Source organism: Octopus bimaculoides, chromosome 21, assembly GCF_046866305.1.
Source record: "Octopus bimaculoides isolate indiv1 chromosome 21, ASM4686630v1, whole genome shotgun sequence".
Lineage (NCBI taxonomy): Eukaryota > Metazoa > Mollusca > Cephalopoda > Octopoda > Octopodidae > Octopus > Octopus bimaculoides.
Genome location: NC_142948.1, coordinates 26503891 through 26515398, shown reverse-complemented (window position 1 = coordinate 26515398; position 11508 = coordinate 26503891). Strand labels below are relative to the sequence as shown.

General features: G+C 38.6%; 1 protein-coding gene across 1 annotated transcript; it reads right to left on the bottom strand.

The window, feature by feature from the left end:
- Positions 1-4104: 4104 nt before the first annotated feature.
- Positions 4105-11167, bottom strand: LOC106882321 (ganglioside GM2 activator). The gene is made up of 4 exons (XM_014932963.3): positions 10812-11167; positions 7746-7938; positions 6058-6265; positions 4105-5197 (listed from the first exon to the last, which is right to left on the bottom strand). The coding sequence occupies exons 1-4, from the start codon at positions 10885-10887 to the stop codon at positions 5111-5113; spliced, it is 564 nt and encodes a 187-aa protein (XP_014788449.1). The 5' UTR covers positions 10888-11167; the 3' UTR covers positions 4105-5110.
- Between the last annotated feature and the right edge of the window lie 341 nt (positions 11168-11508).

Below are 11508 nucleotides of genomic sequence, written 5' to 3'. Positions count from 1 at the left end.
CACCAAGATCACTTCGCCATTTATTGATATTTTCTTTATTTTGATGCATACCACCACGGTGTAGATTGCTGAACTCCCTCCCACATACACACTCCCACAACCATCCTAACCACCACCATCACAACCATCCCCAGCACCAACCACCTAACCAAACCTCGGTCCCATTCCTACCCCGTTCTCACCTTCAATCAATCAACGAGTCTCCCACCCGTAGTGACTTCTACTCGTTGTTGTTACAGTGATCAAAGAGAAACCAGCAGCAGCAGTAGCAGCAGCAGCAGCAGCTGTAGCAGCAGTAGTAGTAGTAGTAGTAGTAGTAGTAGTAGTAGGTTAATTCAATCACCCGAACTCGTTGGCAACTTATCGACAGCGCGTTCGTTTCATTGTTCATTCATTAAAATTGAAATTTTTATGGAATTTCTAGCTATATTTAATGAACGGATAATTAATCAGCATCGTTTAGATACACAGGTAGGCGTATTACTAATTAACGTAGCCACGTAGTTCTGGGTTCAAACTCACAGTGCGCATCTTGCACGTTTGACTTTTTTGCTGTGACCTGAGCTGCACTAATGCTTTATAAATGAAATTTTGTAGACAGGATCTGCGAAAAAAATTATGGTGTGTGTGTGCGCGCATACACACACACACACACACACACACACACTCACACACACACACACACACACACACACACACATATATACATACATATAAATGGATATTCATATCTAATTTTTTATAGGCATGCCCAGCGGATATTTGCATAAAGCTGAGGATCAATGAAAAAGAGAACACCTATGCTGAACTGTTGAGAAATCTGTAGTTACTCTTATCTAGATTACAAGTTCACGTTTATACCTGTAATTATTGGGGCCCTGGGATATGTAACACACTGCCGAAATCCAATCTTGACGAATTAAGCTTCTCAGAACCAGAAAGGAGAAAGCTAATTCTAAGACTACAGATTCAAACCATCACAGGAAGTGTAAAAATCTGTAAAACTTTCCAGAAGTTTATCATTTCAGTATATATGAATATGTCTAGATATGCAAGTATATATGCATGAAAATACATTCATAAAACATACAAAGTGCTCATACGTACATACATACGTACATACATACATACATATCCTGTTGATGATGTTGAAATTCCAGTGAACGAGTCTTGGATCTTGGTTAGATCTTGGTTACAGTTCACAGACACACACACATACATACATACAAACACACACACGTACATACATTCATACACACACACACATTCATACACACACACACATGCACACGTACATACATACATGCATATATACATATATACAAGGGGCTACAAGAGAAGATACTTGCCCGAGGTGCCACGCAATGGGTTTGAACCCAAACAGTGACAGCTTGAAAACCCAGTTCAAGCGAAACTTTAAAGTCGCTGTCAACTTTTTAAAATAAACGAGTGTGTAGGTGTGTGTGACAATATCACTAAACGACTTCGCGATCTCATCTACATTTCTACTGCCTTGTATTTGTGGCATCCGGATTTTTTAATTATTTTTGTTATCGCTTTCTGGCCCTCCAGCTTCAGATCTTTAAATTTCTCTGCGATGCGACACTTACGAGCTAAAGTGCAAAAAGAAAAAAAAAGCAAGAACAAAAGAAAGAAAACCTGTAGTACCATGTATACGGCCAACCGGATGTGACGTAAAACTTCTGGTTTTCGGAGTGAAGGGTGATTCTTTCAGAGCGGAAACCCGCTGTGTGCACAATCTTGTTTGCTTTAATAAACAAGTATGTCGATTTGGTTGTCGTTTCTGCTACAGCCGCCTTACTAAAATATGTATACTGATGGTTTGAGGGTATTAAGATAAGGAATAACGATTCTTATATTATTAGAAGTCTGTAGAGGAGTGATAGGTAGGGGCGTTGTATAGATACGTGTCGGTAGATACGTGTCAGTAGATACGTGTAGGTATGGAGTGTGAAGTTGGGGTGGGAGTATGCAGGTCAAAATTTGCGTATGTGCCCGTATGTATGTGTGCGTGTCTTGGCGTACTTATGTGCATCGGTATGCATGTATGTATGTATTTAATCATTTGAATTCTTCCTCTGAGGAAGGAGCTTTCTAACAAAGATACAAAGCTCCATCATTGGAATTTAGATAACGAAAACAATGTCACATTTTAAACTTGAGAAAAACCTTCCATAGTTTTTCTGTTCCGTTTACAGATTGTATTTTTTTTCTGAAAATCCAAGCGTATCCAAAATGAATGAATGTATGTATATATGTATGTATGTATGCATGCATGCGCGGGGTCGTGGAAATACCTGGGCTGGTGTCCAGGCGCGCGGTTGGCCCACTGAGAATGGGAGGGCCTCTCTGTTGTTGTCAGAACATCTCTCTTGGAGAGCAAAAGCATGCGACACTGACAATATTCGATAATTTAGTATACTTCTTTTCGAGTTTATGTTGTCCATGTCTAGAGAATGGGATTGGATTTGTGCAAGTCCTTACCCCAGAATTTAAAAAAATCATCACAAAAATGGCTGGTCGTGGTCTTCGCATGTGTGGGACTTTCGATCAGATGATGGCAATACTCGAACACGAGTTTGCAGCCATCATGCATGCATACATGTATATATGGCTCTTCTGCATTTAATCATTTAAATTCTTCCACTGGAGAAAGAGTTGGTTTCTAGCAAAGATACAAACCTCCATCTTTGGAATTTAGAAAACGAAAACAATGTCACATTTTAAACCCGAGAAAAGTCTTGCATAGTTTTACTTTTCCATCTATTGATTGTATTTGTAATATGCAAAGCAGTTGGTTGATTTCCTTTTCTGAAAATCCAAGTGTATCCAGAATATCTGTCTATCTATGTATAATTTTTCGCGTGCGTTTTTGTGTATGCGTGCATATATATATATATATATATATATATATATATATATATATATATGCGCTTGTGCGAGCACGTGTGCAGTTGTTTATGCATTCATGTGCGTGTGTGTGTGTGTGTGTGTGTGTGTGCACGCGCCTGTGTATATTCGCGCATTTATGCGTACAAGTATGGTTACATACGGGTATGGATGTGTATGTTCCGATACGAATGTACGCCTATAGGTGTATAGACGACAGAGATGAGGAAAGAAAACGGAGAAAGAAAAAAACGTGCCTGGGTTAACGATTTTACATGCTGAAACCGTTATATGCGAGGGCGTAGGTGTGTGAGGGAAGGTAGACAGTATCCTCAAGATGGATTTCTGGCCTGACTACATGCCACAGAGTAGACTCTGTTAAAGGCCACACACCCTCACACATAAGTTTCTCGGTGATGCTTCCGTCTACTAAATCCACTCACAAGGGTTTGGTCGGCCCGAGGACCCAGAAAAAAGGAAACCGGAATCATATTGGAAAGCAAGCTTCTTACCACACAGCCACGCCTGTGGTTATACATATATATACACATATATACACATACATAAATATAAATCTACTAAATGGAGTAATACGTATATGTTAAAGAATTCATTTAACATATGCGTATTATTCCATTTATTAAACGTTTATATTTACTCAATTTCCCAAAATAACGGAGTTTCTACCTCATAAACAGGAGTTATACCACAATCATTTTGTGATCGTTACTACCCTGGTATCTATTAACCAATTTATTTTGTCGGAGGTAATTATTAACTAAGAAAAAATAAATACATATATATATATATATATATATAATCAAAGCCGAAAGCATGAATGACAAAACTAACTTCAACGGCCATTCAAGTTAGAAATTATGGGAGAGTGGAACTGCATGCACGAGACATTCTAGCCGATGTGCCAATGACTGCCAATTCGCTACCTAAAAATGAAATTAAAAAACGAAAAATGACATTGAAGAGGTAAGGAAATTTAACTACTGCTTATAGTATGTTGGAGAGGCCATGTAGATGTTCCAGTTGTTTCAAAAGCTGTCAAAAGGATGTCTCAGATCCAACTCTATAAGAAATGGTTGCTTTACAATAACCTCTCATTCTCCATACTTTTAGAAAACATTCTCATGTACAATCTGTGAAAAACCAACGTTGCCAAAAGAATTAACGATTCATTACTCAAGAATAAGAAATTTATTTCGTGTTTGTTTGTTGTTTTTTTTTTTTCTGGTGGGGTGTGCGGTTGAAAATAGCTTTATTTCAAAACTGATCTGAATAAAAAGTTTCTGTGTACATTTTTTCAGTAAAGTATATCAGAAAAAAGAATATAAATGAAACTTCTTAATTTTTTTTTTTAATATGTTATTTTAAGATGACTTGAGAAATTTTGAGGTAATGTTGCATTTGGAGTTTTTTTTTTTTTTTTAGTAAAAGAAGAAAAAATCCCAAAGATGCCACTTCCTTAGATGAGAATATTTCTCTCAAAAAATTGTGGCGCTTGCAATCAAATACAGTATCAATACGTATATTAATGCGGAAAATAGAATTTGGCCTGTAAACAAGGTATGTTAGTTTTAAATTTGCTAAACATTTCATAACTTTGTGATATGGAATCAAGTTGGTTTGTCTGTCACAGCAAAAACGAACTTGTGATGATTGTTAGAAACCTGAGATCTTCCAAAATTTTGTTTTTAGTATTAAAAACAACGCCAGATATCAAACCGTTCCAACGTGTTCTTCGAATATTAAAAATAATAATAATCCTTTCTATTATAGGCACAAGGTTTGAAATACCTGGGAAGGAGACTAGTCGATTACATGTACTTGTTTTATCTCAAATGTACTTATTTTATCCACCCCGAAAGGCGGGATTTGAAGTCAGAACGTAAAGAGTCGGTTGAAATGCCGTCAATCATTTTATCAGACGTGATAACGATTCTGCCGGCTCGCCCGCTTTAATAATAATGCTATAGACTTCAAGTATTTTATGTTCTTTATAAGTAATGTTATCTAAAAAATAAATTAAAACCTATTTTAGATAAAGCTTTGTTAAATGTAAAAGAATAACATGAAAATATTTGAGGGATACAATAGAAACTGGAATAGAGGTTTTATTTAGGGGATGGAAAAGTTCACACAACGAACACTATGATGATCCGATACTAAGTGTTTGCCGGTTTTTCCGTTAGGCGATGCTGAATTCTAGATCAAGACAAAACGTCTGTTCTTTCGTATGTCTGTCAACCATGTTCACATGGACTTTGTAGGAACCCTTGGTAAAATAAAATTTTTAGAAAATTAGATTAAAATAATTGTGTACATGTACAAGGGGGTGCTGAAAAATACTTGGCTTAGGGTAAAAGGATATGCAGGAGGATTAGTTAATTATGATTTTATTCAACATATTTCCCTCACAAATTCCCACACTTATTGCAGTGGTCCTTCAGTTTTTCTAAACCCTGTAAAAGAACTCGGAAGGTTGGGCCTCCAACCAGGCCTTTTGCGACACCCTTTAAGCCAGGAACTTTTTAGCATACCATCGTAATTGTTTACATGCATTTGAACATCACTTATAGAAGGTGGTACCGGTACTGGCATCTGGGGGCGTGCTTCCGAGTTCAAATCACTGAGCATATCTACTGTATCCTCAAGTCTTGCGAGTGCTTTTAGAGGGGAATTTGGCAACCAAACCTTGGAAGAGGGCACTCTTGTTCACTTAGGAAGAATTTACTGTGCAATTTATAACTTCTCATAATTATCTCCCCTTTACTTTGACAGTCACCAGCAATTTCTACTACATTGCTTTCTTTCTCCAACTAAGGGGTAAATTTTAATACATCTATAAATTTTTGCGCGCAGTATTTAGTACATCGTCAACTACAAGATTTATCGGAAGCCATGTCATTGGCTTATTCGAGTTATTTTCCCCTTTACACGCATCCACGCGCACATATACATCGCATAAGCACGCGATAGAATAAGTAATAGACTTGCAAAGAATAAGTCCTGGGTCGATTTGCTCGACTAAAGGCGGTGCTCCAGCATGGCCGCAGTCAAACGACTGAAACAAGTAAAAGAGTAAAAGAGTATCAATTTGTACTGTAGTAACTAAAGATGAGGAGTAATACTCACCGAAGCCAAAAAGGACAAATAACTTGGTACATGAGGCAGGGATACATTCATACTGGATATCGTAAGACTTTGTTTGGACACCGGGCAAGTAAGATCAATGTTGTACATCGAGAAATAGCTATCAACTTGGGTGATTATATCAGCCATCATGCCTCCCCAGTTCTCGTCTTTCATGCGTTTTAATAGCGTACAGGAGTCGTGGTAGGTGCTGCAAAAATTAAATAGATATGGCAAGATCATTTCTTTCTCCAATGTGTGTGTGTGTCTGTGTGCAATGCAAAACATATACTAACAATATACAAGAGAAGAATGCCACATATACAACGTAGATTCCAGATGTCTTCAAAGTTTTTCAGGAACGACATTAATTTCAAGGAAGTACAAAACTAATCTCCTTCAAATCAGGATCTTTTGACTTCAATGCTCATGTTATAGCGCTCCATTCACATCATGAAGGTTCCATGGATGTCCTTCAAAGGGAAGGAGTCCGAGACCCTTATCACAGCCGCTTTCCTCTTCTGAGAGTCTCCTTCATCTCAGAGAACAACCAACAATCACAAGGAACAAGGTCTGAACCGTAGGAACGTTGTGGGACAGTTTTGGTGTCCATCTCTGTCAAGTAGCTGGTTGCCCGAATGCTCTAACCTGAGCAACCTAGGAACAATCTTTGCACAGGTTTTGCGCATGCTCAAATCCTTATGAATAATTGTGTGCTGTCGCCACACCAACTTCAAACTGTATGCTTATTGTCATTATGGACACACGACGGCCTCCATCCAGAAAATTGCGAATTTTCTCCACCACCCCTGATGTTCTGGCGTCCTTCTCCCTCCCACCCCTCTCGTCATTTCTCACCTCCCCTTTTATCGTCCTTGAACTTCTTATGCCAACGAAAATATTAATCCATAAGCAGTCTAGTGAATTTCATAAGTTTCTTTAGCGTTTTTGCTTAGTCTTACACAAAACTTTGTGGAAGCGCAATGGCCCAATGGTTAGGGCAGCGGACTCGCGGTCATAGGATCGCAGTTTCGATTCCCAGATCGGGCGTTGTGAGTGTTTATTGAGCGAAAAGCACCACGAGGCTCCAGCAGGGAATGGTGGCAAACCCTGCTGTACTCTTCTACCACAACTTTCTCTCACTCTTACATCCTGTTTCTGTTGTGCCTGTAATTCAAAGGGTCAGCCTTGTCACACTGTGTCACGCTGAATATCCCCGAGAACTACGTTAAGGGTACACGTGTCTGTGGAGTGCTCAGCTACTTGCACGTTAATTTCACAAGCAGGCTGTTCTGTTGATCGGACTAACTGGAACCCTCGACGTCGTAAGCGACGGAGTGCCAACAACAACAACAAAAACACAAACCTTTATTGCATAGCGAACTTCCTAATGTTTTGTTTTTTTTCTTTTTTCACGCCCCGACTGCATTCTGCAAACTAGTTGTGACAAGCAGCGTTTAATAGTATGTGTTCAGAGTGCTTTTTACAGCCGTTCCTTCAATCTGGAACAATAATCTAAGACAGCCATAGCTGCCTTGCCTAAAAAAGCAGTCTCAAAACATGTGGATTGAATCTCGTATTCTGCACACAAATACACACACACTAAATTCATATAACAAACATATACAGAACACTCAAGGAGTGAGACAGTCAGACAGAGTCTACTGTAAAACGATTATTAAAATCCTTACCATGATCCTACTTGAAATATACAAGGTACCTTGAAATGACCAAGGAAAGTGGATTTACGAATAGTGATCGACACATCAGAGCCATTTAACTGTTTCAAAGAGGTCGCCTGCAGATCTAATTTTATTTTTCCCGGTAAGTTCATCGGCATCGGCTGTATATCCAGATTTTTTAATCGGAATACATTTTGGCCACCTAAAAAAAAAAAAAAATCATAATGCATATAACTGCGGTTAAAGACTGACTTACCTCTCTCATGCGCAATGAAAGCATTCAAGTGACCATGTTTATGTACTTACACTTTCCTATCACAGCTGGGCTTTCTAGTTTTTAAATCTATTTCCCGCGTGACTCTATGGTAAGAAGTTTGCTCCCCAAACTGTGTGGCACTTTGGGCGAATAACTTCAACTATTGTCCCAGACCGACCAAATCCTTGTGAGTGTTTTTCGTAGAGGAAATGAGAGAACCACGTTGTGTGTGTGTATATGGGCATGCAAGAACATATATGTGTATGTATCCATTCCAACGCTTGACAACCGGTATTGGTTTGCTTACGTCCCTGTAACTTAGCGGTTCGGCTAAATGAACGATAGAATAAGTACCAGGCTTAGAAAACAATTACTGGGGTAGATTTGTTCGACTGAACCCTTTAAGGTGGTGCCCCAGCACGACCACAGTCTAATGACTAAAGTAAAAATTTCCTTTGATTCACTCAGTATTGTGCATTAAAATTTATTGTTTTTAATTAATAAGCCTCCCCTTCGAGTCAAAGCTCACCTCGGCAGGGTTTGAACGCAGAACGTAAAGAGTTGGGACAAATATCACAAGGCATTTGTACCGACACTTTACCAATTGTATCAATCTACCGTTCCTATAACAATTTGATAAGGATCTTTAATAAGAGCACGTGGCTAAAAGGTTTGGGGGTGATGGTTACAGCCAATTAAGCGACCCCCACCCAACCTCAGTATTTAACTGGTACTATATTTTATCTGCCCCCTGTTGGATGAAAAAGTAAAATGGACCTCAGCAAAATTCGAAAATCAATCAGAAACGTAAGAGGAAGGGGGGAAAAAAAACAGTAGGGTTAGGAGGACTGAATTCTGAAAACTGTTTGGTTATTTATTGCTCCACCACCTCTGCTAATCTATTCAAACGCAACTAGTTCTTTTACTTGCTTCAGACATTCATCCAAGGTAACGCGCAGTGGGATTGAACCAGAAAATATATGGTTGCAAAGCGAGCTTTTTAATCACACAGACGACATGCCTGTGTGATTAAGACAAAGTGGCAAAAAAACAACAAAAAAAAGTTACTAGTTAAAGAATTCGAACACCCGCGGTATTTGAACTCGGAACTTCAAAAATTACACGTTAGAGACGAAGTGTAGAAACGATTCTAAAATTTATTTTATAGGCGCAGGCGTTGTTGTGTGGTAAGATGCTACCTTCTCAACCACATGGTTCTGAGTTCAACCCCACTGCGTTATATCATGGGCAAACGTCTTCTACTATAGTCTCGAGCCGATCAAAGCTTTGTGAATGGATTTGGTTGGTGAAAACTGAAAGAAGCCATGTATATATATATATATATATATATATATATATATATATATATAATTATTATAATAATAATACAAATAATATGAGAGTATATGCATATATACGTACATGTATGTACATACCTACATCTATATGTATATATAGATGCATATCTTGGTACAGGACGTCACAAAAAAAAACGTGGACAAAATGAAGTCCACCATCCCTTGACAACCGATTTTGGTGTGCTTATGTCCCCGTAATCTAGCAGTTTGGTAAATGAGACCGATAGAATAAGTATTAGGCTTACAAAGAATAAGTCCTGGAGTAGATTTCTTCGACAAAAAGAAACGGTTAAGGCGGTACTCCAGCATGGCCACAATCAAATGAATAGTAAAAGAATATTAAAAATTATTAAAGATTCATTAATAAACTTGTAGAATCGGTTGAGCGTAGGACAAAATGCTTTGCGGTATTTATTAAATAAGTTTTTAATCCTGAGTTCAAATTACGCCGTGGTCAACTTTGACTTTCTTGCCTCCAGAAACAGATAAAACAGTCTACTATTAAGACAGTACGGAAATTTTGTGCAGAGTAGAGGTGAGGGAAGAGGGGCAACGGTTATCTTTCTTTTATCTATCTTGTTTCAGTCATTAGATTATAGCCATGCTGGAGCATCGCCTTGAAAAATTTTAGAATTTTAGCCGGACGTATCGACACCAGCATTTTTGTTTTTTTAGCTTAGTACTTATTTTTCCCCAGTCTTTTGCCGAAAACCACTACGCTATGAGGACGTAAACACGCCAACACCGACTGTCAAGTACAGGTGGTGGTGCATACACGCACGCACGCACGAGACGGGCTTCTTTCATTTTCCGTCTACCAAATCCACTTACAAGGCTTTGGTCGGTCCGAGGTTACAGTAGAAGACACTAGCCCCGTGGTACTTGACAGGTACTATTTTATCACCCCCGGAATGATAAAAGGCAAAGTTGGATTTCACACAGAATAACAACAACAATAACCGTTTCAAACTTTGGCACAAGGCCAGCAATTTTGCGGGAGGGAGTAAATCGATTATATCGACCCCAGTGTTCAACTGGTACTTAGTTTATTGACCCGGAAAGGATAAAAGACAAAGTCGACCTCGGCAGAATTTGAACTCAGAACAACGACAATAATAATAATAATAAGTCTTTCTACTATAGACAAAAGGCCTAAAATTTAAGGGGAGGGGACTAGTTGATTACATCGACCTCAGTGTTCAACTGGTACTTATTTTATCTACCCAGAAAGGATAAAAGGCAAAGTGGACCTCGGCAGAATTTGAACTCAGAACAACGACAATAATAATAATAATAATAATAGGCCTTTCTACTATAGGCAAAAGGCCTAAAATTTGTGGGGAGGGGACTAGTTGATTACATCAACCCCAGTGTTCAACTGGTACTTATTTTATCTACCCAGAAAGAATGAAAGGCAAAGTCGGCTTCGGCGAAATTTGAATAAATAAAAAGACAACTCACCACACTGATTCCACTTCAAACTGTAACAGAAATTGACCAATATGGCAGTGACGATAAAACCACAACGGAACAACATTATAGTAATAATGACAATGAAGATCTGGGATCAACTGAAGCAGCGTATGGGGTTTTCTTGTCGATTTTCCAGAAGGTAACTAGCTTTTATTAATAACGTGCGCAATGAATATACATGTGTAAACAGAGAGACAGACTGATGTATATAGTCATCAGCGGCAGCAAAAGAATGACACGTGACCTCAATTTAATATCGTTGAGCAATAAATTATCTTTATCTTTGATAGAACATGAAAAAAGATTTTGCGAAGGACGTATAGAAGGCGAAAAAGAAGAGGAGTAGAAGGAAAGACGAAGGAGATGAAAGGAGGTGCTGCGAGGAAGAGAAGAACGAATAGAAGGAGAAGAAGCGAGGGGAAGAGGAGGGGAGGTCGTAAGGAATATGATATTGGTGTAGATACTATACTGTTTGGCCAGTTGGGATGTGGGAGATTGTACACATGGTGTCACGATCTTGGTGATACGATGATCGTATGATATGATAAGATAAGTTACAGTATAATATGGTGTGATGTGATATGATGTTGATGTAGCGATGTTCATTCCAGGGTAAATAATGACAAAGCAGACTGTATTAATTACTTTATAATAATTTGGAGCAGAAACCAGAAACTGCCCTGAT